The sequence below is a fragment of the Borostomias antarcticus genome (assembly GCF_949987555.1).
Source record: "Borostomias antarcticus genome assembly, chromosome: 21".
NCBI lineage: Eukaryota > Metazoa > Chordata > Actinopteri > Stomiiformes > Stomiidae > Borostomias > Borostomias antarcticus.
The window spans coordinates 15,272,619-15,300,009 of NC_140254.1; the positions used below are offsets into that span (position 1 = coordinate 15,272,619).

At 43.5% G+C, this 27,391-nt stretch overlaps 1 protein-coding gene across 1 annotated transcript; it reads left to right on the plus strand.

The window, feature by feature from the left end:
• Positions 1-1,071: 1,071 nt before the first annotated feature.
• Positions 1,072-25,950, plus strand: LOC311322848 (uncharacterized protein; the record flags this gene model as incomplete). The annotated part of the gene is made up of 28 exons (XM_084454966.1): positions 1,072-1,249; positions 1,376-1,444; positions 1,631-1,655; positions 1,840-1,857; positions 2,000-2,068; positions 2,234-2,367; positions 2,482-2,598; positions 2,718-2,775; positions 2,916-2,963; positions 3,143-3,211; positions 4,728-4,867; positions 4,983-5,120; positions 5,224-5,281; positions 5,387-5,467; positions 15,623-15,742; positions 16,476-16,513; positions 16,658-16,726; positions 16,840-16,864; positions 16,973-16,993; positions 17,554-17,619; positions 18,454-18,593; positions 19,990-20,109; positions 24,228-24,291; positions 24,431-24,469; positions 24,575-24,625; positions 24,757-24,905; positions 25,038-25,157; positions 25,879-25,950. Exons 1-28 carry the CDS (start codon positions 1,142-1,144, stop codon positions 25,948-25,950), a joined length of 2,226 nt encoding a protein of 741 aa, XP_084311092.1. The 5' UTR covers positions 1,072-1,141.
• Between the last annotated feature and the right edge of the window lie 1,441 nt (positions 25,951-27,391).

Genomic DNA, 27,391 nt, shown 5'->3' on the forward strand with positions numbered 1-27,391 from the left:
GTTTACGCCCAATATTGTCTTATGTTTCTATGCACGTAAAACAAAATCATATCTGATTCATGAAAAACAAATCAGATAAACACTGTATTAGGAAAAGTTACATTTTCTTAGCCTGGATCCTGTGGTATTAGTCTACATATAAATCATAAGCTACCTGCACATCTGGGCTGAGATTTTGCCCCTTGAGTTTCAGCTTTCACTATGTGTTCTTTTTCATTTGAGTGTTGAAGCAAACCGGAAAAAAACAGTATTATCCATCACATAGCCCTCCCAGAGGCATGGACACAGGGCCTTTTTACCCCCCAGAGGAATGAACACTGGACTTACTTTCTACTTTTGTAACTTATGTCTTCTGTTATTGTCTGTAATGGCTGATTGAAAAAATTACACAAGTACACAAGTATGTTCAGTCATACATGACCACCTCTAATAAAAACAATAGACAGTTCAAACATATATGTTATACATGTGGTATATATGATCAAATATATTATATGATCAAGACAAATATATTTAAAAAGGAGAGAACGGGAGCTGGGTGTCTCATAATGTATAGCCAAATGTGAGCTGACCTGATCGATCGGTAAAACTCCAAGACCATTGGACTCTGCTTGCTTGTGTGAGACACACTTCTTTATTATTCATGTTACGCCTAAAAACTCAGATATTGCACACAACTGGACAGAATATCCCACACCAGACTCCCTTGAATAAAAGGAGCGAGGATTGCGAGGTCTGGCTTTCGATTCTAGTTCCTTCGATTTTTTCTAGATTGGCCACGATTCCTTGGGTTGTTTCCACTTAGCCGTTTCTCAAAAGCCATTGGTGGATAAGTTATGAGCCCCCACCCCTCTGAACTAATCGACCAATGGGTGTGGATAAGGGGAGTACAAAGAATACGAGACATCGATGGATATCGTAGAGTTCAAGCCGAGGAAATTTACATCCTCATCAAGAAAGGAACCATACAGTAGTAATTTAGCGGGTAGACGTTATTTTCACCGTGGATCTGTCGATAGCTCGGCTATGTGACCACGTTCTTTGTTTTGGATGGTCGAGATTCACATTATTGACGATGATATACAAGGTTAATTTAGCTGGCTAGACTAAACGGAGTTTGTTTTGCAAGCTATCTTACGACATGGCCCATAACGTTAAAATATCCGCGCCGGAGAACACTTCCGCTCTGCACCAGACCGAAGTACGAGTACATAATACTAAAAGTAAACCGAACGGAATCGCCTGTCAGGTGAGCTGGGTGGTTGATTATTTGGTACTCGGCGCGATTTCAATCTCGTTTTACAAAGTAAATAATAGCTAACAGACAGTTTTTTTTTTGCCACAGAAGATTGTGACTTGGTTTCCTCTGATTTAGGTCTGTGTTGTGAGGTTTGCCACGCTCGCCTCTTTCAAGCAGCATGTGCGCGCGGAAGCGCACCGACAGGTAAGCCCGCGCCTCTCTCCACGTTTGGCGTCTGATAATATATGCCCGTCAGCTGTTCAACGCAAGGGTATCGTTTGTCACGTGAGCACGAGTAGCTTCATCTTGTTTTCTGGAATTATTTCGGTCTTTTTCCCTAAAAAAAACGACCTAACCGAAACACTTATCTTTCCTACCCTTCATTTACAGAGAATGGCAGAAGTCTTCCAGACAGGTAGTGTGTTGGAATGTGTGACCAGTTTCTTATTAGTTTTTTTTTCTTTCAAGATTCCTTTATTTGTCACATGTAGGCTAATGTACGATGTACATATACTGCTGACTCTCCTCTTTTTATTGTTTTACTAAATCCTCTAACACCACCTCACCCGCTGACTTCCCCTTTTCTCGCCCTGTTCCAGATTTGCATCAAGGTCCAGGTGAGTTGTCTCATTTGTTTACCTCCATGGCCCTGTTCAGTTTCTCTCCTCAAGCAGCAGCTGTAATCTGGCTCAGTCATGACTGAAATGGAACTGGTCCTGTCTGTCTGACCCATCTTCTCTCTTCCTCTGGGCTCTGTAGTTCACTTCCCGGGCATCATTCTCATGGATAATAACCAGGCTGAGTCCCTTTTCAAACACCCTGTGATAGGTTAGTGTGTCACAGGGACTGTCTCTGTGTTTTAGTACTTTTTTGGCGTGTGTGGTGCATAAGCATGTGTGTGTGTCTGTATGTGTGTGAGTTATCAATGTCTAATGCATTCATATAATCTTATTGTGTGTGTGCGCGTGCGCATGCTTGCTCGTCTCTCCCCAGGGCTCGATTTGATGACCTTATGTATGTCAGGGCCAAGTTTCAAATTCTACCTGTGCCACGTGTGTGAGGAAACTTGTTCAGATGGACGGCTTATAGATCACCTGGCCTCTTCTGATCACTACATCAACTATTATGTAAGTTTGTGGGAATATATTCCACTCCAGTCCAAACCAGATGTTGTCAGAAGTAGTGTGTGTGTGTGTGTGTGTAGAAGTCAGAAGTTGTGTGTGTGTGTGTGTGTGTGGTAGAGCTACACAGATCCCGATGAGTTGAGTTTCTCCTGGTTGCCCAGCACCACTATGAGGAGCAGTCTTCATCTCCAGGCTCTCAAGATGGTTGAAACAAAGGGATCGGGGGTACTCCAGGTATGTGTGTGCTTGTGTTTCCTCTTACACCAACTCTATATTAATTCCATGGACACAGCAGTTTTCTTAACTAGTTAGTTAGAATTATTTGTCTCCTCCTCATGTCATTCTGTGTGCAGGTGTTGGACATGCCCAAGAGTGTGTATATGGCTTGCAAAGGAAGCACCTACACCAAAGGTATAGTACATAAAGTGCAATGGTACAGTCGGCACCGCTTCGTATCTTTTCACAATATTCTAATATTCAGGCTATCCTAATATCCTGCCGACTACCCTCCCACCAGCTAATGTTACTAACTAATCCGCTACTCTCGCCAGTGATGCAGGTTCTCCCTCGGACGGACCTACTGGCAGAGCCAATCCAAGGTCAGTGACAGCACCGCCCTTGTTCCTCATTGGTCAGAGAGTCTGATGTAATGATGTGTTGTAGAATGCTTTCTCTGTTTATTGGCAGGTCTGATTAGACCAGAGCATCTGGCGTCTCTGTATTTCTCTCTCTTTTACTCACCCGTCTCTCTCTCCCCCCCTCCCTTCCTTCTTGTCAGATTGCAGGCCAGAGCGGAGGACTCTACGAGTGTACCGGAAAGACCCCAACAGGAAAAACCCGTTGCTGGGTCAGTATACACGGTTTTCCTGCCAAGAAACGACCTAATGTTGTTGAATGTGTCAGCGCTCAGGTTCTGCATCTCACAAACAGAGCAGATACACTTAGCTTTATATGTGTAAGCAGGGGTTAACTTGGGATTTGTTATGTGGGGGGGGCCCTGTTTTAGCGGAGTTAACAAATATCAAGCCTTTATGATCTACCTGTCTTTGAAATTAAAGTATTTTTGATTCTTGTTTAAAGTCGCACAGAAACGGACGTTTGAGATCATCTAACTTCCCTAGTTTGACGTATTTCCGACGCAAACAAGCTATGAGGGTGGGACATAATGTTTAGAGGAATTTGATTGGAACATTGACGAGTGGACAGGTTTTAAGAACTTTAGACAGATTCGATAGAAGGATAGCGTTGATTGACGGGTGGATGTCGTGAGATTATTGGCCTAAAATCTAAGGTACCTGTTGTCGTCATTGCACGTGACCTACCGTTTTCCAGGAAGTAAGTAATTATATACTTTGATATAAGATTACAACAAAAGTAGAATTTTGTAATTTTTTGGGCATACATCGTTGAATAGGTGAACACTATGACCAATTATCTGAGCCAAAATGGGACAGAATGCATTTTTCATTTCAGTGCGACTTTCAATACAATTCACAACACTTCGCTTCTCAATCCTGTGCATCACTATAGCTACTGCTGGGTTGGGCGACTCAATCCTAGAATTTATAAAAACGCTATAAAGTTATCAAACTCAACCTACAGTACAATGATCAGATTACCTAAAGCTAATTAACTAGCTAAAATAATAGCTTCTACTTTCGTTAAGCACATACAGTAGGCTATGTCTTCTATATAGACAGTTGCCTACTGTATATCTTCTTATCCTGGTTTTCATAGTGTGAGGCCCCTCCCCTGGAGGGTGCCAGAGTGTTTCAAGGAAGGGGCAGAGAAACCCAAACCTGAGTGCCAGATTGTTTGCTCATGAGGCTAGAGAAATTAAAGTGTAATAGGGTTTTATGTTTTTGAATGAAATGTGATTTTTTTGAGAGAAAAAAATAAATAATGAGAGATGTGTGTAAAATTTAAGGACATTGCAGGCTGTAAATTCAATATGTGTTAATGTAGCCTCCCCACCGTACTAGTTCTAACCTTGCCGTGGCAATGGACAACAAAACAAAGCATCGAAAATATGATGAGCGTACTTGCATCAACTCGGTGTTGTTAGCGAAAACAATGTTTAATCTGAATATCAAACGAACTCCAAGGTATACTCACGCATTAAATAATCTGACGGCTCCCTATCCCATGAGCATTGTTACACCTCTTCTAATCTGACAACTGACTGAGAAGCGGAGTGAAAGACCCAGGCCAGTGAAAGTGATGATGAAACGTCATTTAAAAAAACAGGGGTTGGGGTACAGGCCCCTCACTGATGAACCCCAGCCCAATTTAACCCCTGTGTGTAAGAGATGAGCGACCTTTGAACCCAGTGACCTCTCACCTCCAACCTCCTGACCCTGCAGGCCTGCAGCACCTGGTGGAGTTCACCTGTGAGGGGCCATGTGAGAGGCGTGCCTACCTATGTACGCTCTGTCGCCTCCGTGTCCCTGACAACCATGTCATCAAACACATGGTCAGCTTCGACCACCTCTACTGGTACTTTGTAAGTATCTGTGTGTGTGTATTTTTGAGTGTCTTTACAGACCTGGTACATGAACAGACGGGTACACAACTCAGGGGTGATTACTTTCTTTGTGTTGGTTTTTGTGTGTGTGTAGAAAGCATGGCACCCATCCACCCTATTGAAGAAGGATGATTATAAAGACTACACCTACACCTGCAAATTTGGCTCCATGATGCGTGATTTAGCCAAGCAAGCACAAGATATCAGCGGAGAAGCCAACACAGAGATAAAGGTGGCCATTGAGCCGTATGTATTTTTCTCGCCTTGTTTGCGGTTTTGCCTTGTGTGTGACATCTGGTTCAGTGTTGGATAATGTGTGTGCTTTGTCTTTACAGCAAGTGGTGTTGGAGCCAGCTATGTTCACATCACTGGTCTTCTCAAGCTATGCGTGCGGTAAGTGGAGAGGGACATGCAAAACACACATGCGCGCGCACACACACACACACACACACACACAAAGACTCATCGTCTCTACAGTAATTGTTTGGTCTTTTATAGTGTTTGAGAAGCTGGAGTCCATGAGGAAAAAACGCAAGGAGAGCAGCTTATTGACCATCCCCAAACCAGGGGACAAACTCGGTATGTATTAGCACTGAGTGTGCTATGATAATGGATGACTACCTCTGCAACTGTCAGCGTGTCCGCCTCACAAGCAGAAGAGCTTGTTGAAAGTCGGTTTGAATCCCACTCTGGGCAAGCACTTAACATGGGTCTAACTGTTGAACACAACGCAGACGAGTACGACGGTTACACCGGCATGCACCAGCAATAGCCTTTTTACAGCTGTTTCTGTATGTGGTAGTGCTGCATTGGTCTATGGTAAAAAGGGTTAGGCGGTGTCAAGAAAAACACTAATGTGCCTGTGTTGTGGGCTTAAGAAGTAGAAAAGGAGTAGGACGCGTGGAAACGTTTTCGGCTTCATGCGCTGGTTGAGCAACTTTCATTGGAATGAATGGGCGGCCATCTTTCAATGCCACATCCAGTTTTCTTTTTATAATGCATCCATGCACTGGACAAAGACGAGGCATTGTCAAGTGGTTTTGATATTAATCTTGACAGTGCATCAGAACATAAGCTGGCTAGCTAGCTAGCAATACACCACTCTTATCTTCGTGGATGTTGGACATCATGTTACGTCAGCAAGTTCTAGTTCAATGTCAACGCTAGCCGTGATGCTAATTTCCGATATGTGACTTATGCTAACAACGTTAGCGATCTACAACATCACTATTTTGGCCTAGTGGGGGTTCTTAGAATTATAGGAGAAACACTGACTGGTGATGGGTGATGTTTCAGATGAATTAAATCCTGATTGAGTGTGTGTGAGCAGGAAACAGTTTGACATTTGTCGTCTGGTTACCCTGTATGTTTGTAACTTTTATATTTGTATAAACTACAATTTTATTCTGTTTGCTGCCTTTCTTGGGCAGGTCCCCCTTGAAAAAGAGATTGTATCTCTGTCTTTTCCTGGTTGAAGTAGTAATAGTAGTAGTAGTAGTTTATTAATCCCCGTGGCCTAACCCTAACCCTGTGGCAAGAAAGGTTAATGTTGACATAATGATATAATAACTGGACCATAGTTACAGGACTAGGTACACTGTAGGCAGAACTGAGCTTGGCAGGGAAGGCAGAATGAATTATGACGTTGATAGAACAAAAGTTGGGTATCATGTACAATGAGATCCTTAACTCCCACATAGGACCCTGAGATTGACTCTCTTTCTCTACCAATGGAGCTATGATATGTGTTAGTCTGTAGGTACAGAGGCTAAAGATTGGCCCTTCTGTGTCTAATGCAGGTAGACATATACCCATGAGGGTCTCTCCAAGTGTGTCAGAAAAAAACCATTTGATTTCTCTTTGACAAGAAGCTGGTGTTATGTGCACGCTAGGGCTGGGTAATATATTGATAACTGGTATTAGTCTAAATGCAGTATTTGATACTGTATTGAGACCAAGATATTGTCTTAGATTTTTGATATCGTAATATGGCATTTAAGTTATCCTTTCCTGGTTTTTACAGGCTGAATTACAGTTAAGTGATGTGATTTAAAATGTATTGTTAAGTAAAGATGAACAGTCAAGATCATCAGATCTATAACTTAAAAAAAATGATTTGTGCTCAAATTAGTGGAAAAGAAATCATGTTTGCACACACAAGAAGGGCTACAAAATGGGATCCATAATCTTTTTTTACGGGGCGGCTGTAGCTCAGTTGGTAGAGCGGGTCGTTCAATGATCAAAGGGTCAGCGGTTCGAATCCCAGCTCCAACTGTCCACATGTCGAAGTGTCCTTGAGCAAGACACCTAACCCCAAATTGCTCCCAATCAACAGGTTAGCACCTTGCATGGCAGCTGCCGCCATTGGTGTGTGAATGTGTGTGTGAATGGGTGAATGAGAGACCATTGTAAAGCGCTTTGAGTGCCGCTAAGGTGGAAAAGCGCTATATAAGTGCTGTCCATTTACCATTTACCATTTTACTCATATATCTTTATGTGATATATCGATATCGTTCGGACAGTGGAAAATATTGTGATATGAACTTATATGGTCCACCCCTAGTGCATGGCATTTCCATATCTGGGACCACCCCTAGACAGAGGAGTGCCTGGTGGTTTCAGAAAGTAGAGCAGGGTAGCCTATGATTTATGTTCATTTTGGTTTATTAGATCAATCCCATCGCATATTATTGTATATAATTGTTTCAGTGGATTCAGTAAGGAGTGCCGGTACCTCTGTGAGGGTGTGAAAGGTTGGGTATGTCCCTTTAAAGCTGCATGAGCTGATTCGGCACTTTGGCAGCCCCTCTGCTTGTGATAAAAACTGCAGTAAACTAGCAGTACACTAGCAGTATACTAGCAATACAGTGTACTAGCGAGTACACTGAAATTTTAAATAATTCAAAGGGTCTTATGTTACCCTTGCTTAGACAGAAAACCCTGAATATTTAAATATAAAAGGTTCTCATGCAGCTTTGAGACTGTGAGCAGGTTGTCGTCTTTCGCCTGGCGCTCTGGTTAAAGAACGCACCCGGAATGAGAGACTGTCTATGAAAGTAACATGGAGACCGAGGGGTCGACTGGCACGGTCCAAGGCGGTGGACCTCGTGAGGAGCGAGTTCACTGACCACTCACAGGGACTCTGGATTGTGTGGGCATCCCTTTTGGCCCGGATTCCTAACTGGATCTTATAGAACTGTTGTAAACCCTTGAACGAGCTGCTAAGAAAGATGGAGCTGGCCGCAATGACGCGGACCAGCCTTAGGGCTACATGGATCTCACTACGACACAGGTGAGCTAACCTCTTTCTCAGCTCTCTAGGGGTTTCTGGCAAATGTGTGATTTCTGTGTTAGCGTGCTAGTTAGCGGAGATTGGGGAGTGGCTGTAAGCGAGGAATCAACCCTAGACAACCTGACCGGGCTTAATATGATCATTCTGGTATCTTGTGGACCGTCAGCTAGCTCATACCGCTACACTGGTATCATTCCTCTCTTGCCAGGGGTGAGTTCAGATGCAGGACAAATGTATCTCATAGTACCTGACTACCGAACTAACACAACCAAACTGACTCACAACCTGACTTTCTACCTCACACACTACCTTACTGACTCACTGGAGGAAGATGGATAAGAGACAGAGGCTCTGCTGAGGGGGAGGGACAACAAGAGAAAGTTGGAGGCCATTGACAAATGGGGAAGAGGAAATATAAAAGAGGAAGAAAAAAAGGAAGAAATGAGTAGATTGAATGAGAATGAGTAGATGAGTTTCCGATGAAAGGGACAGAGGGAGATATAGTTCATGGGCTCAGACACAAAATTGTACATACCGGGACCATTGGGTGGGCAAGTTCATCCCTAGATCATTACACTACATGTTACATTACATTAGTAATTTAGCAGATGCTTTAATCCAAAGCGACTGATATGATTACAGGAATTGCATTAAACGTAGGTAGTCAGTGTGCTATTACTCACCAGAAGTGTATCTCCTTTCTAAACAAGTGACTCAGCATAATCTAGTGCTAAAGCCAAAGTGCATGAATATCAAAATAAAAATACAATGGGTGCTTTAAGAGGTAGGATTGTTCCTTTCATTGACCTGTAGGCTAGTGTAGTGGAGTTTAGTTAGTCGGAGGAAGAGTCTTCAGGGGAATACAGGTCTTTATTACAGTGACTTGGTCAGCTGAGCATCTGAGGTACCAGTGGACATGCATTGTCTTATATACATTTTTCATTCTCAATAAACATGAGAAGGAAACACCCCCTCTGTCCCTTCCCACTTACAGTATTACCTAATTGGCTCACATTTGTCACGAAAGGATGACAAATTGACATATGTGACCAATGGGATTCCAGAGCAGAGGACTACTGTGACCCAGATCTTGGCCTTAAGGAGAATCATCGAGGAGGTGAAAAAGAACAACCTGAAAGCAGTACTGTGCTTAATCGATTTCAAAAAGGCCTTTGACTTGATAAACAGAGGTGCGATAATGAACATACTTAAGGCCCACATTGTCCCTCCCAATCTACTGCGGGCCATAGAGACCATGTACACGAGTACAAGAGCCAAGGTGGTGACCCCAGACGGCAACAGTGAGGAGTTTGACATCCTGGCTGGGGAGTTGCAAGGGGTCACCCTTGCCCCCTTCCTCTTCATCATAGTCTTTGACTATGCATCCAGTAAGGCAATCAGTGGACAAGAGCAGGAACTCGGCCTCGCTATAATGCCTAGGAGGTAGAGACGACACCCTGCTGTAGTCCTAATGGACCTGGACTACGTGGACGACATCAGCCTGCTCTCTGACCAAGTAGAGCAAGCACAGGGGCTCCTGTGCAGAGTGGAGACAGAGTGCCAAGGTTGGCCTTAGGCTAAATGCCAAGAAAACCGAGGTTATCACGACAACATCTTCCCGGACTATCCACCTCTAACAACAACAGGAGGCATTGCTCTAAGGGAAGTCGATGACTTCAAATACCTGGGCTCATTGGTCATCTTGTCCGAGCAAGACCTTAAAGGGAGGAAGGCGCTTGTATGGAGGGCTCTGAATGGCATGGCCAGTGTGTGGAACTCCAACCTCCTCCAACAAATCAAACTCGGCTGCTTCTCTGCAGAGGTAGTCTGTTCTCCTATGTGGCAGTGAATGCTAGACCCTGAAGCCCATCCTGCAAATCTACTCAACCGATCCACAGATCAAACTGAACAGACAATATACAGCTGCCAAAAACATTGGTGTATGAAAATATAAACCTATACATATTTACATATAGATTTTCACCATTCTAGCACCAGAAATGTAAACTGGATGTGAACTGCTACAGGGGGCCAGTGTAGGGAACAGAGAAGAGAGGTTGTGTGGGAGGACTTGAGGTGGTTGAACACCAGGTGAGCTGCAGCTTTCTGGACAAGTTCCAGAGGTTTAATGGCCAATGCTGGATCCCCAGCAAAGAGAGTTGCAGTAGTCTAGGCGGGAGATGAATAGAGCCTGGATGAGCACCTGTGCCGTTTCGTCAGTAAGGACAAGTGCTCCTCGTCTCTCCCAAACAAGACAGCTCACCTGGTGTTCAACCTCCTTTGATCATAGAAAACTCAAAACTATGGAATTGTTTAAAGACATGGACCTGTGCCGTTTCGTCCGGAGGTCCGCCAGCTCGTCCATCTGGGACCCGCTGTAGGTCCGCTAGCCTTGTGTTATATTCCGCTGGAAGTCCGCCAACTCATCCATCGGGGACCTGCTGTAGGTCCGCTAGCCTTGTGTTATCTGGGTTTATCCCTTACCTTTGTCCAGAAACGGAAGTTGAACTAATTGCAGCAAAATAGCTAACGTTACAGGAATCATCAGTGTAACTGCTTTAACCACTGACCGCTACCATTAATGTTATGGAAGCTGCTGCTAGTTGTTGTGAGCTCATAAGCTAACTGGCTATCCTGCTCTCATTGTGCTGGATTAGCATGGGAAGCATTGGAACTGATGTGTCCAGGCGACAAGACCTATCTTAATTTATCAGACATTATTTCATGTCGTTTCAATTCACAGCTATTTCAGTGGCATGACTAGCTTCCGTCCTACCAGTCCTGAACAGAAACAAGCCAGCCACGCACATAAGCCAGGCTGGGTCTGGCCTGGTTTTAGAATTTTGGTGTACTGGCTAGTACACACCTCACTGGGAACGAGTGGAGGGAGGCAAGGACTGGAGAGATGTGCTCCCTCATTTTGGTGCTCGTCACAAGCCTGGCAGCAGCTGTGGCTGGTTTTGTCTGCAATCCCTGCATAGAGGGCATTACAGTAGTCCAATCGGGAAAAGATGAGCATGAGGACAACCCTCCGTAAGTCACTGGGGGAGAGGAAGGACTTGATCTTTGCGATGGTGTGCAGTTGAAAGAAGCAGGACTGTACCACTGAGCTCACCTGTCTGGCAAACTTGAGATCAGAGTCAAATATAACCCAAGGTTTTGGTTATTTGTCCACTCTGGTTTCACCAGAGTGGACAAACTTCCCATGTTGTTGGTGATGTAACTGACTGCTGTGGTAGAGCCAAATAGGATCATTTCGCCCTTGCTTTCATTCAGCTGCAGGAAGTTTTGTGCCATTCAATCCTTGATGTCTCTCAGGCAGTCATTAAGGCGGTCCAGGCCGGTAAGGTCATCTGTCGTGAGTGGGAGATGGAGATGGGTATCGTCTGCATAACAGTGGAATTAAATGTTGTGGCGTTGGATGACTTGATTGAGGAGGAGCATATATAGGGAGAACAGGATGGGCCCAAGGATAGAACCCAGAGGAACCCCACAGGCGAGGCTGGCTTGGTGGGATGATCTGTTTGCAAGGCTCACCAAGAATGTTCTATTAGGGGGCGATCACACCTGCAAAAGACGCGTGAACGCTTGAAACGCCTGGGCCAAATATGACAATGACGAAATGGCGCTTCTCGCGTCTGACGCTAAAAGTTGAAAATAGTTCAACTTTTTTTTAAATTCAGCATCTACAAACGCGCGTCAAAACTGACGCACCTGCAAGAACGCGCGTCAGAAAAGACGCTTGAAAGACGCCCGTCGAGAAAGACGCCGGAACGCCAGTCAGACGCGCCGTATCATAGGAAATCAATGGTTTTACTAGCGTCTCGTTTCTAGCGTCTTTCCCAGGTGTGATCGCCCCCTTACTAGTGTACTACTTAGGATGTGAACCAGGTCAGTGCATTGTTAGTAATACCAACCCCCTGATGGAGGCGGTCAATCAGTATGGTGTGATCTATTGTTTCGAAAGCTGCACCAAGATCAAGAAGGACCAAGGCAGCACACCTCCCGGAGTCGTCAATGCAGAGAAAGTTGTGGGATACCTTCAAAAGGGCAGACTCAGTACTATGGCCAGCCCTGAAACCAGACTGGAACCTCTCCAGGATGTTGTTTCGATGGCTGAGGACAGCCTTTTCCAGTATCTTGGACAATTTACTGAGGAGGGTGGTGTCTAAGTTGGCTTTCTTTAGGAGAGGCTGGACAACTGCTTCAAATCAAAATGTATTTATAGAGCACGTTTAAAACGACAGCAGTCGACCAAAGTGCCGTACAAAAGTGGGTCCTAGGTGAAAACATTTCTCAACAAATCAAGGAAATAACAACAAAACAATACAGACATCAAACATGAACAAGGCTAAGGCACAGACTGGTTAAAACGCCAGGGAGAAAAGGTAGGTCTTTAGGGAGGATTTAAAAAAAAAACTCAAGGGTCTGGGAGGATCTAACATGGAGGTGCAGGCTATTCCATAGCCTGGGGGCAGCCGCTGCAAAGGCCCTGTCGCCTCTAGACTTGTCTAGTTTTAGGCACCTCCAACAGCAGTTGGTCAGCAGACCTTAAGGCTCTGGCTGAGGTGTGGCAATGCAGGAGCTCGGAGAGGTACAGAGGGGCCAGGCCGTTTAGGGCTTTAGAAACCATTAGCAAGAGTTTAAAATCGATGCGAAAGCAGACCGGGAGCCAATGAAGTGAGGCCAGGACTGGCGTGATGTGGTCATGCTTTTTCTTGCCTGTGAGGAGGCGAGCGGCAGCATTCTGGACAAGCTGTAGGCGGTTGAGGGAAGATTTATCCATGCCAACATACAGGGCGTTACAGTAGTCGAGTCTTGAAGTGATGAAGGCATGGATCACCCTCTCTAGGTCAGTAGCAGAGAGGTAGGGTTTGGTCTTAGCCAGGAGACGCAGTTGAAAAAAGCTTGTCGTTACTACAGCACTGATCTGTTTATCAAATTTAAAATCACTGTCAAAAACCATCCCAAGATTCTTCACAGAGCAACGAGGCAAGGGGAGCAGGGACAGGGTTCAGAAGGTACGATGCAGGCCTCAATGAGGAGGCTATCTCAGTGAGGGATGACAGTGTGATGGGATGAACACTGGACAAAATGGATGCACATTTCAAGGTGATGGCTAAGGGAATGGTGGAATGTTGGATATATACTTCTGATTTTGTCAATATCACTAATGGGAATGGTTTGCCGTTTCTTGCGTAAGAGGCTGGCTGTAGTATCTTTTCATTTTAAATACTGTGGAGCGTATCCGAATCACAGAGGATCCACAAGCCATTTCTTGGTTGGTTTGTTTAGCAGAATTACTCAAAAACTGACAGACCGATTTTCATGAAACTCGATGGAGGGGTGTAGCATGGGCCAAGTAAGAGCTCATTAAATTCTGGAGAGGATCTGAAACGGTCAGGGTACACGAGCCGCCCAAACACGGCCGGCCATTCACCTCAATTCATTTTTTAGATCAGGTTTACACAAAAACTACCAGACTGTATTTTCATGAAAGGGAGTGGAGAGTGGAGGGGTGTAGCATGGGTCAACTCACTCAGTAAATTCTGGAGCGGATTTGAATAATGGGGCGGGTCCACAAGCCGGCCAAACACAGCCAGGTCGGCCATTTGCCTCCATTGATTTACTAGGATTAAAGGATAAGTAAACTAAATTTCATGTTTAGCTCTATTCCTGGCTTCCCTGGCATGTATCTGACTAGTACAGGTTAAAATATTTCTGTTTTTTGCAATACAGAGTTCTGTGTCAATCTCTCTTCACGCTGTAAACCTCCGCACACCGCAGCGCGGATGAATTTCGCGGAGGTTTACAGCGTGAAGAGATGGTTGTTGTATGTAGCTGTTGTTTCGAAATGCAGAGGCGAAAGGACCTATGGTGTTTACAGGATGATTTCAGAACTTGGTAAGCATAAACCATGTAATTCCTGAACTTGAAATCCACGTATATCATACATTTTAGAGTTTCTCGAGTGTTCCCATAGCTAGCAAAGAGCCAGGGCGCGCGCGCTGACGTTATTGACACAGAACTCTGTACTGCACAAAACAGAAATATTTTAACCTGTACTAGTCAGATACATGCCAGGGAAGCCAGGAATAGGGCTAAACATGAAATTCACTGCACTTATCCTTTATGCAAAAACTACCAGCCTGCTTAAACTCAGTGGAGAGGTGTAGCATGGGCCAATTAAGAACCCATTCAATTTCGCGTGCAGAGAGTCACAAAAATGCATTCAGGGGTGGAGGTCTGTGTGCTCTGAGCACCATTTCTAGTTGAATCATGTTTTCTCTTGAGTCCATGTAAACAGGAAAAAAAATTATTAAAATCGTGAATCATCCATAACACTGAAAAAAATTGAGAGTTCATATTTTGGCCATATCACCCAGCCCTAGCTGAGGTTCTGATGAGAGAAGGACACGGAGAGAGGGGTAGAGAAAAGAAGACGGGCAAGTTACACTGAGAGAAACTTGTCATGGAAATTTCTGTTGACAAAGTGTTGTTCAGGAGAGAGTTGAATGCCAACGTTCTAAGTTTAACAAAGTTTATTACATGCAAGCAGCACAGCAGCCACATACAATACATCCAAACAGCACAATAACATACAAACACCCCCAATAACCCGCCTCGAGAAGGGGACTGTCAAATCTCAGTTGCTTCATGCACACAGGAGTCTGCAATGAGACAAATGTCTGCAGATCTGCGGTTACAGTCAACATTTATACAGTCAAAGGGAGAAACCGTGGTGTCTGAGTTACAGTAATTCCCGGCCCTCGCCCCCCCCCCTTCCCCCAGCCCAGGTAGATTCCTGTTTTGTCAACAGAGAGGGTTGGTGGTGAGGACCGTGTGAGCGAAGACGATCAAGGGCGCTTAGTTCTACAAACATAAGATAGTAGATGCACAATATTGTCTATGCAAGGAATGAGAGGCCAGTTCTAACTGGCCAAAACAATGCACAGTCTGTTAAATTACTTCGCCTGAGGTCTAATATGTTATGGGGTTCAACTAAGATCTAATAATACAGAATTTCCATTACACTTGAAGGAAAACACTGAAGATTGAAACACTGAGAAGCCACATCTGCTACAATTGGGCACCCCCTCTGATCGTAGGGTTAGTGGTTCGAATCCCAGCTCCTCCTCATGATATATCGATGTGTCCTTGGGCAAAGACACTGATCCCCAAATTGCTTCTAAAGAGTAGGCTAGAACCTTGCATGGCAGCTGCCGCCATTAGTGTGTGTGTGTGTGTGTGTAAATGGGTGAATGAGAGGCCTTCATTGTAAAGCGCTTTCGATTTATTTCATTCCATATTGCACATACTACATATATTGCACAAAAAACGAAATACAACGTAATGAAATGTTGAAACATAAGTGTCTAGTTCATCACCCTCTGTTCCATCCGTGTGTGTTTTCTCGCTGATGTTCTGCTGTGGGTCTTCAGTTCCTTCCTCAGACAAACCAAAAGTCCCTCAAGCCGTTACCACAAGCCCAGGCTCTGATGCTGTTCCTGTGGAGACTCATCCAGGCATGTCACGTCCAGACATGGCAGAGGCAAAGAAAGGTGAGAGTCAAGATAGTCTACTGATCGATGACATGGCTCAGGTATAGATGGCTTTTAGTCACAGATTTCAGATCAGATTACCTTTACAAATTCTAAGGTCAACTGACGTGTATGACGCCTTTAGTTGTTTAATTACAATCTCCAAAGTTGTTTGTTCAGTAGTTGAAGTCGAATCAATAAGGCACTAGTAACCGGATCCAATGCAACAGGCTTTATTGCTTGTACAACAGTAACAGACAATAACACCGGTGGGCTCTCGAGAGATATCGCACACGACTGACTCGTGACAGCGTCTTATATACCTTTTCATACAGTGTTATCTGATGAACAGTCTGAGAGCACCTGTCTTCCCACGCCACGATGCTCCTTGTGACTCCCCCTCCCTTATAAAACTCTCCTGATAATATTCTGCTGCCCTGGCCTGACTGACTGACAATAGACATATATAATATCATCTTGATTAGAACAAAGGGTTGAGTCTAATTAGGGCCTGATCAAATTAATACACGACACAACCATCTAGAACGATGACAGCAGTGATGATGCCACATAGACTTTCAATCAGTGGATACACCTTCACTATGCTCCTGCTGGCATAGTTTTAATGCTTTGTTTAGCTTTATCTACAATTGTATGCTTGTGTGTTAATTCAGACTTGCTTGGTCAGTGCTCAAGTGACTCGCAAAATGCTGTTTTTGTTGGTGACTCTTAGTTGTTATTGATCCTTCCGTAGGGACTCCTTGGCGAAGTATCTGCAGGCTGAGCTGTGTGGTAAGTATACATTTTAACTTCCTCTACCTGTAGTCACAGTACAGTAATTCACTATTTCACTATGGACTAGACCATGCACTATTATATCTTGAGAAACCGAAAGAAAACTAAGAAAGACTGCGTGTGATATTGGTTTCCTCGCAGGTCTGCAAAGAGGCATTTTTGTCGGTATCCCTCTACAAGGCACATGTGCGTGGGATGGCGCACAGGGAGGTCTGTCACCATCTATTTTCTGCTTTTGCAGTTCAATAAATCAGTCAATGTTGTCTCCCCAACTAATATTAAGTACTGACAAAAACATTGTATGTGTGTGTGTGTGTCACCAGAGACTGAAGCAGACTTTTGGATCAGGTACTACTTGATTATTTTCAGTGATGCTATTGATATGCAAGAGACCGATAAGTGTGTTAATCTCTCTCCCTCTCTCTCTCTCTCTCTCTGTCTCCTATGGTGCGATAGGCATTTTGTGTGGTGCTAAAGGTAGGTTTTCACTCCATTCACTTTGTTCATGTCTGTGGTGGAAATATCTCCACCTGATTGTCTAGGCAAAGGTGAGACTGAGAGACAGAAGTCTTAAGTCACACTATAGGTATCTATTGTTAATAGAGAGAGACACCAAACATGGCTCAGTGAGATCTCCACACAGTAACTTATTCCTTTACAGGGGAGGTTGACTCAGCACCTCCTCTGGGTGTGTCTGTGTCTCTCCCTCTGATAGAAACAGGCATAGCACTTCTACAGAGTCATGCTTGTACGACTACTGTTTTTCTCAGGAGGGCGAGGCCCACTACATTTCCACAGCAATGTAGCAATATTTAACGTCTAAACATTTCTTATCAATAACATTTCTATGACATTTCACTGTTCATCAATGCCTTATGTATGCAGATATGCAATATATAAGCAACGCTAAATGGCGATCTTGCATACTTTGTGTTTGTGTTAACTTAAATCTTGTCTTAACATAAGCCATTTTCAATCTTTGCATAAAGAATGAATCAGCATTTAATCTCACACCACTTCCTTTCTGTCGTTGTTAGGGTTCATTCCTTCCGTTGACTTGTACAACATCCTCAGCAACCCTAATAGGCCAATACCAGTGATTGGTAAGATTGTTTTCAATACGAATCTTCTTTCTGAAACTTTCATGTGTGCTTACACTGGCGTTATTAAGTGGTTGCAATGTTACAACACATATACAGTGTGTACGGGGGTGAAAATTAACTTTTTGGCTCATGGTGAGTCACCTGCCAAGGGGACTGTAGATGAAAAAAATCTACCGGGCAAGTATATATTTTTATCAGATAGCCTTCCGAAATCTAGTCACCAATTTTACCTGCATTTGGCCGGTGGCAGGTGTTAATTTTCAGCCCTGAGTGTGTAGATCATTCTCACTGAATCTTAAACTGTTGGTACATGGTCGTATGTAAAACACATTCCTTACCCTAACCCGGGTTCACACCATATACATCATATACATTTCTGAGAGTTTAAGAGTCTACCTAAACTTTCTGGGTTCCAGAGGGCCATGAAAAATGCTTATGCTAGCATAATATAATCTCAATGGTATAATGCAGACCCTCTACCTACATCTGGTGAACATCTTTCAATAACAAAGTACTGCCAAAATGTGAACTTTCCTGATACATTAGCTCCTAGAAAATGCACCGTCAAGATGTATAGCAACAGTTCTCTTAGTCAACAGCTCAAGAGTACAGGGCGCTCAGAAGTACAAGACATTCTTATGTGATCAGCAACATAGGCCACATGTGATAGGATTGGATAAAATGTACTATACTTACTCATGATGAATATTTTATGTTGTAAGTCATTTTGTATAAAAGCATCTGCTAAATGACTAAAATGTAAAATGGATCATTTCGGTGTTTCCAGTCTGTGTACAGTATGTTTCATTCTTGACTGGGGACTCCATTTCACAGGTATCAATCTGATGGTGATGTGCCTGAGCACTGAGGCCAAGGCCGAACCCATATTCATGTGCCATATTTGCCAAGAGAATATCCCCAGCTGCCTCATCAGGTCTCACCTGGAGTGCAGAAAACACCTCCTCAGGACGCTGGTGAGCCTTCCTAGAAACATCGTTGTCAATGGCAACAGTACCCTGCTGTCATTTATTCAGCCTTCTGTGGTGGTGGGTGTGAAGGATCAGGGGCAGCCAGCATGACTCGTGTATTTTCAGAAAAATTTTACTTCTGTATTTGTCCATTCCCTGTCGTACACGTACACGAATGTCATTGTGGACACCTCAGCACATCGTGAACACCTCTGCACAAATTTGTCCAAAACCGATGCAGTTAGTTAACCTCTGATAAGCTAGTATGTTAACACAACAGCTGTCAATCTTGTAAACACAACTTTTCAAATAAGTTGGCAAGCACGTTATATTAGCTAGCGTTGTGGGTTCCAGCTGAACCAAAGGAATACAGAATTATTGGTGGGTGAGATCTAGTCAAACACTAGTTTATGCCAGAACAATGCCCTTGGTGTACAGCCAGTCTCTGGTTTTTGGGAAGAGCACTCCCTGTTTGGTGAACTCTTAGTTCCCTGAACGATGTGTCAGTGGCTCCAACATGAACTTGCGCTGGCACCAGTTCTTTCTTTTCAAACACTTGAGACTAAGTTGTTCTCCACCAGTTGGATGATAGCAAACACCCCTTTCCCATCTTACAACATTTTACCATTATTAATTATTGGAATGCCATATAAACTTGTGTTATGCTCTCATGAAACCCAGTTGATTGCAACCAACCCGGGATGAAGTGTTGTGTTGAGGTTTCGTCAATAAAGCATGTTTCATAATAGCAACTCTTGCGTCTGCCTGACTTATCAAGTTTATTAAATCTATATCATAATTAAATCTATATCATAATAAAGCTACATCACTAGCTAGCCAGCTAAATTGCCCGGCTGGCATAATTAACCAATTTTCTCGCCAGCCTTGCTAACTACTGTATTGTGCATCATGCTAGCTAGCGTAGCCAACGTTAGGAAACTCAGACATTCGCTACAATAACAACAATGCCATTTAGCGATGTCTGTGGTGGGGAACAAACAGCTCATCCCTCATTAGCAGTGTGAAGTGGGTTCTTCAGTGACCCTGCACATTGGCCTATGAGAATAAAATTCAAGGATGCAGCACGACCAGACAGAAAATCCCCCATAATTAAAGTCATTGTATTTGATGGAATAGTGGCATTAGAATGTGCCAGTAGCCACTAATTTGGGATTTTTGGCATTCCTTTTTTTTTTTTTTTGAATTGCACTCATTAACTGGTCAATAAAGATTTTCTCCAAGGATTCTGTCAACTTGAGTCGGGTCAATCTTCACAACACTTCCCAAGTTGTTTGATCAGCCTTTACAGTAGTATGCACATTGTTTTCTGGCTCTGACATGTTTGTACTGGTACCCCAGTGTAATGGTATATTCATTTACACTGTGTGTGTGTTTGTGGCAGAAACACCAGTGCCCAGAGCGCCTGCCGTTTGGCTGGGGGCAGAACCTGTCCATGTCGCTCCTGACCTCCCTAGCCTGGAGAGAGGAGAAGGCTTCTGCAAGGGATGACATGGTGATCAAGGTAATGTAGTATATTTTATGTAGGGATGCACCAATGCATCGGCCGAACATCGGCATCGGCCGATGTTGGCCTTGTTGACTGCCATCGGCCCATCGGCAAATAAAATGACATTCACTGATGGTAGTGGCCGATGTTATGTTGCAACAATTACGTCTTTTTTTGTTGCAAAACGTAGCCTACCCAGCTGCAGATTTGGAGAAGATCCGTGACGTAACGCCGCAAACGCACGTGTAGTTTGCTTTCATGGTATGATAAATCATACCTTCATGCCGTTTCCATTCCAGCTACACTGTGAATACATTGTTTTGCTTTGCACAAAAATGTATAGCCTTATCTTAAAATATGATGCCAGAAATAGTTCACACCTAGATAAAGAGCCTACCTATTATGCAACTATGACAAATTGGCGTTTTGGAACCAAACACTTAATTTCTTTGTTTCCAGAGCACAAAAGGGGGGAATTAAAATAAAACAATCAGCCATCGACCAGATTGTTATTTTAAACATCGGCATCGGCCCAGAATTTTACAATCGGTGCATCCCTAATTTTATGCAATCCTATCACATGTAACCTATGTTGCTGATCACTTAAAGGGCAATGCTCGTTTTTGACAACCTGGACCTTATTTACGACATATTATAAGAAGTTTGACTCACCGAGATCACTTTGGTGTAGTTCGGAGGCCTGTAGAAGAAATTGAAAATCCAGCGCGAGCCAGTATATCCATGTAATGACGGTGATCGGGGCACCGAGAATGCAGTTTCTCAAAATCCATTTTCGGCCGCTAAACGGTTGTTTTCATCAATCAGTTTGAATGAATCGACAGTTGAGATTCCTCAACGCGAGGCATTGTTGTGGTTTTCAAATACGGGGTCTTTAGCCTCTGTAATATGATCTTTACACGCCTTTCCCCACTTGCTCCAGCACGCATGCGCACAGGCCAGCGCGCAGACTGGCTATTCTCCGGTTCACATTCTCTGCGCTACGATCGGATTGTTGCTGACGAATGACGACGACAATATTCTCGGCACCAACAACGATCGTAGCGCAGAGAATGTGAGCCGGAGAATAGCCAGTCTGCGCGCCATTTCTTCTACAGGCCTCCGAACTACACAAAAGTGATCTCGGTGAGTCAAACTTCTTATAATATGTCGTAAATAAGGTCCAGGTTGTCAAAAACGAGCATTGCCCTTTAAGAACGTCTTGTACTTATTACGGAATTTCTCATACAAAAAGGATCAAGAAGCCAAGACACCGTTCAACAGAGTTAAAATAATGTTGTACTCAAAAATAGTACAAGTACAACACCCGGGGCTGGATCTCCAACAACCAACACTCAGGCAGTCAGGATGAGAGAGTCTGTCTGCCCAAACACAGTTTCACACTGGAACATCTTTATTGGCACAACACTTTGTCACACAATATCATAGATACATATATCACACATCCAGGGTTTCCGTTAACCGGCAATTACCCTTTTTTGTCTGGGAGAATCTGTTGAAGTCCGACATATTTAAATCTCTCCGGTCATAATGTCCGGCGAAAATAATTCCCTCTAAGCACAATTTGAATTGTAATAACATAGGCTAAAACTACATTTCCACAGTCTGATTCCTTCTATATAAAACCCCCCCCAAAATATTCCTTTTTTATATGTAGGTTATAGGCCTCTGCGATGAACAAAACAGCCGCAATGTAGCCTGCCTAGCGGAAAACCATAGCGAGCGAGAGGGCAGTCTACCATCAAGTGTATAGCCTAACCATAATGTTATACATCTAGACTACATGCATTGTGGTATTTCTTTATATAGCCCAGCCTGACTATCAGTTGTCTCTCAATGAACAGTTATGTCCTCCTCATTGTTGGCTTTTGGCGTACTTCTGTTGCTCTGCGTTGTGTTATTTTTGTATAAGCCAACGTTGTAGCAAATCTAATATGGATTACAATGTTAATACCCTTCTTGTTGTGATAGCCATTGATGAAATCACCCAACACGGGATTGGAAGCGGCAAACAATAATTTATTGGACAGACTTAAACTCACATGTTACAGTCCCTGTCTCTCCCTGTCTATCGGCTGGCTGGAGCTGTGGGCAGAAAACGAGGCCTCAATCTTCTTCCCAGCTTGATCTAATCGGGGCTGGGCAACCACAGGCACAGAGAGTCTACCGCATCCCAAAATCAAGGTCTCAAGGTTAACTCAAGACACGAAATAGTATTCTTTTGCTCCACCCCCACACCTCCCTTAAGGTCTAGTGTAGTCAGATTGGCTCCCCAGAGGGGCCCTACTGTCACAAGATGCGTAGCCCGTCAGGCACAAGGTGCATGAGCTGTCATCCACCATCTGAAGTCTCAATCCCACTGATTGTTTGGCCAGTGGTACTTTTATGACATTCTATGAAAAGCATCGGACACCCTGGGGAGGATGGGGGCCCCCCCTGTGACTTCCCAGCGTGGCCTCTTAACCCCCGGCCCCAGCACAGAACAACTGTCTCCTTTCATCCCTACCACTGCACATTTAGACCGTCCACATGAGAACAGAAACACACAAACAGCTTTACATTGACTTTAAGACTCTGTAGACTTTTACCTATATTCTTCATCATCCTCTGAGTCCGAATAAGTAGGTTATGATTTGACAAGCAGCTCTAAATGGCTTCCCAATCAATGAGACGTGGTTATAAAAATGACGTTTTATTGATGAAAAGGGTAAAACTGGAAAACATGGAAAGAGAAAATGGAAAACTCACATTACTGTTGTTAGTCCCAAACAAATACTTAATTAAGGCGTAATGTGGAGTCATTGCATTGATCGATGCAGTCCGTTCAAATAGGCATCAGAAGATAAAGTAGTCCTATCTAAGATGACCAGCTACATCCTCAAATCCAATTCATCCCATAAACATCTTAAAGTAGCCTTCAGCCGTAATTCAAAGTAGCAAAGACGACAAAATAAAGTGAAAGGCTGCCCAGTGGCGCTTGCGCAGTCCCGGACATCTATAGGGCATGCGAATCATGAAAGCCAAAGCTTATAGATAACAAAAAGGTATCGCACACCAAGGTATTATGAGGTGCTGATCACTGGAAGAACTGGTCATAAGAAAGAAGAAAAAGTGTTGCACACTCTGGCTCCATATGCAGTTACTTTATTTTGACATTTTGGCCTGTCAGCCTGATTGTGAAGAAGGCCAACAGCCTAACATATAGCACACATCGTATCGGATGAGAAATAGACATTAAATTGCATATTTACTGTAGGCTACACAACAGCTAATCACCACGACAGACACCTATAATATTATATTATAATATAATGACCAGAATTTCTCCTGTTTGTCCGGGACATTGAAATGTTTCCGGACACATGGACCGGCACCAATATTTTCTAACAGAAATGCTGCACAAATCATTAAACAATCACATGTAGCCTATGTTGCTGATCACATACCTGTAAGAACATCTTGTACTTTTGAATGTCCTGTACTCTTAAACTGTTGAATAAGAGAACTGTTGCTATACACCTGGAGGGTGCATTTTCTATGAGCTAATGTATCAAACATTTCTTTGTCTGATACAAACAGGTTATTTTTGTTCTGCACATATTGGCAGTACTTTGTTATTGAAAGCTGTTCACCAGCCTAGATAGAGGGTCTGCATTATACCTTTGAGGTGATATTATGCTAGCATAATCATTTTTCCATGGCCCTCTGGAACCCAGAAAGTGTAGATAGACTCTTAAACTGACAGAATTGCATATGATGGCATACCAGAAGGTTTAGGTAGACTCATCAAGTGGTCAGAATTGGGTATCAGAAGAATTGGCCTCATGTTCAGAGATGTCTATATAAGCAGCTCATGCAAATTCCCTAGTCAGTCCAGACCAGTTTCACCCGTTGGTTTTGTGTGGACTCATCATTCTGCAGAGTGATTAGATGCTTTGATTCAATAAAGAGTGTTGAACGGCATCAATGGATCCAGACATTCTTCCTTTCTCCTCAACTACCAAATTACACTACAGTAACACGCACAGAAAAATCTGGAAAGTGAGGGGAGATGCTATGTATTGTCTCTCTCTCATTCTGGCCTTCTAACCTCTCTCCCTCTCGTTCTCTCTCAGGTGCTAGATGTTCCAGCCGTCCATTTCTCTTTCATAACTACTGGCGTCATTTCCTATTACCATGGTAAGACTTATAGACTGACCACTAGCCAACAAGAGTGTCCAACCTGTGTTCTGTTTCTGACTCTGTGTTCTGGTTCTGACTCGGTGTTCTGGTCCCTCCCCTCTCCACGATGCTGGTCCTGTTTCAACGGCCTCTCCAGTCCTGAAAGAACTGCAGCACTTTGCGCATTACCTTAAAGGTCAGCTGTCAAGTTGTCGTCTTCACCCTAATATTTAAACTTTCTCTCTGGTGTCCTTCAGAGGAGCTGTGGGGGCCTAACTGTGTGTGTGTGTGTTTCCTGTAGATGGGTTCCATGCAAGTCAAGAACTGTGGGAAAGCAAGTATCCTCTGCTTGGTGAGCACAGCTGGACACTCAAAACACAGCATACTGTACAGGGAAGAGGGTGCGTGTAAAAAAAGGGAACAAACAAAAAAGTGTATCTCTGTCCTTTCCCTTTTTGTGTCCCATCTTTATTCCTTTCCCAGGCCTGCAGTGTCTGGTTCAATATAGGGTTGTCAGAAAATCCCCAGAGGATCCAGGACATGGCTTCCTATGCCTGCTTTGTAAGAGGAAGTTAACGGTCTGGACCATTGGCGGCCATGCTTTCAGCTATGAGCACGTCACCGCCTTTCTTGTGAGCCTACAAACATATACACACACATGAACAATACAAACACTTTGCAAGATTGCTTCAACGGGGTGGTTATATCAGTGAGATCCTTCTGACTGCGTGTGTGTGTGCGCGTGTGTGTGTGTGTGTTTGTAGAAGTGTATCAATCCCAACTCACTGAAAGACATGGAGGATTCTGGTACCCAGAAGGATCAAGAAAGGTTGCTTGAGCTTGCGATACAGGCACAGAAAACACACCCGCCTGGCCGTGTACAGGTAGGACACATTATTACTCCAAAGCCTGAATCTGAATCAAAGCCACCACTGTTTTTGGATGAATGTTAACTTCTGAGGGCATTGTAATATATTTCTGCCTGCCCTGGCCTTCTGTCTCCAAAATGAAGAAGATTTGATTAAAGTTATTAATGGGATATTTTTTTTATGCAATAATAAATGTAATGGATTGAGTTGTGACATACAAGTATAAGAGATTTGTGCTGGAGCATCGAATTACAGCACTAGGCCACACAGGAGAAATGACCAGTACTTAATTGGGAACAGATGTTTTGGGGGCTCCTTTACAATGTGTTTTTCAGAGTCTAGAATAACCCTCTGTCACCCCCTTTTCTTAAACATATAATAATTTGGCCACTGGCCAACAGTATGGTTGGATAGATTTTACTGCAGTATATTAGTATAGAGTATATGATAGGTTAGTATATGGAGCAATATGGTACTTATAAAGTATAAATTCGAGAATCGGACAAAGGACTGTTGAATGCTTTCTGCCTTCCCTGGTGCACTTGGCTAGACCTAGGGACTTTCTTTGGATACTTGCATGCTTTTTGGAATGATCATTGGTGGTCTGTATGCTGTTTGAAGACTATATAAAAGATTTTTGGAAATAAGTTAACAGTTTGAAGGTCCAGACCTCACCAGAGAATTCTGTTTTTGATTAGGCTAAAATCCTCATCAAAAACTGTGTTTTGTCTTTCAGGAATGTTTGGCCGTTCCCATCAAAAACTCTGCCTATAACACTGGTCAGTGCATGCCTGCGTTTGTGTTTTGAGTGCTCTTGTCTTGTGTGCTGTGCATGACAAGCTGTGTATGACAAGCTTTGTATCATGGTGAAGTCTTGTGTATTTCTGTTGCAGTTCTGTGGAACCTGAAGAGATTGTACTCTAACGTGCAGCCATTTGTCAGCAAACTGGGTGAGAGCTGGTTTTTACTAAATTAGTTATAACCGGCTAAAGTAGTAAAATAAATAAATATTTGTGCCAGATCAGAAAATGAATTCGCCAATCAACGTTCTATGAGGAAATTTAAACAGCTACGGTGGACAGGTTTGCGGTTGAAGTTAGCGCCTGATCGACGGTGATGGATGGTTCATGATCCAATCACCTGCCCCAGTATTTTTGAAAGTGCATGCCCTTTTCCAAACAGTTTCCAATGGAGAGTTCCCAGCTGGTTATGTGAAGCAAACAATTTGAATTGATTTGATTTTTATTTGGAAATTAAAAGCACAACATCTTAAGGGAAAGTATACAAAGAAAACCCCAAACTTGCAAGCATTACTAAAAACACATTTCCACAGTGGAAATTACAAGCATTACTAAAAACACTTATTTCCACCATTAATACAGACACGCCACCCCAGAAATACGCCTTTACCTTTGCTTTAAAAATCTAGTGCATCAGGTTAGGAACTGCTGGAATATCATGGAATTTTAAAAAGTATATATTTAAAGACCAGTCAGGGGATTTCCAAATTTTTTGGGCCAATTCTTGGAATATCAGGGAATTTTGTTTTTAGCATTTTTTAAATTTAATTGCAATTTATAAAAAATATAATATTTTCCATGCAGTATTTTTCTTTATCGGGTTATCTCACACATTTCCCGTATTGTGAGTGGTTGTTATGGTTACTTGATTTTCAGCGCTCATTTATCCCCTACCCACTCAACAGTTTTTCCATTCATTATAGGTCATGGAAATTCTTGAAAGTCAGGGAATTTGACTTTGACTTGAGTGGGAACCCTGTATGTGAGTGAAGGTGATATGAGAGTGAGAAATGTTGTCTCTTTCAGTTCCATCAGCCCAGACCTTGGCTGATCCACAGCCAACTCCTGCAGAAGAGAAGGGAAGAGAGACCTCAAAAGAGACTGACAAAGAACACGGAGGAGAGACTGACGGAGAGACCAGCAGAGTGACCAAGGAGACTGTAAAAGACTGTGGGCGAGAGAACAGTGACACCAGCCAAGGCAGTGGCACAATGACCCAGGAAGAGACTGTCAAAGAACCTCCCCATGGGATCATTACCGAGCCAGGTATAGAATCCAACAGAGAAACAGGAAGAGAGACAGGGAAAGAGATAAAAAGAGAGACAGGGAGAGAGACAGGAAAAGATGCAGGAAAACAGATGGGGGGAGATGCTGGAAAAAAAACAGGTACAGAGACAGGAAGAGAGGCAGGAAAAGAGAAGGGAAGAGAGGCAGGAAAAGAGATGGGAA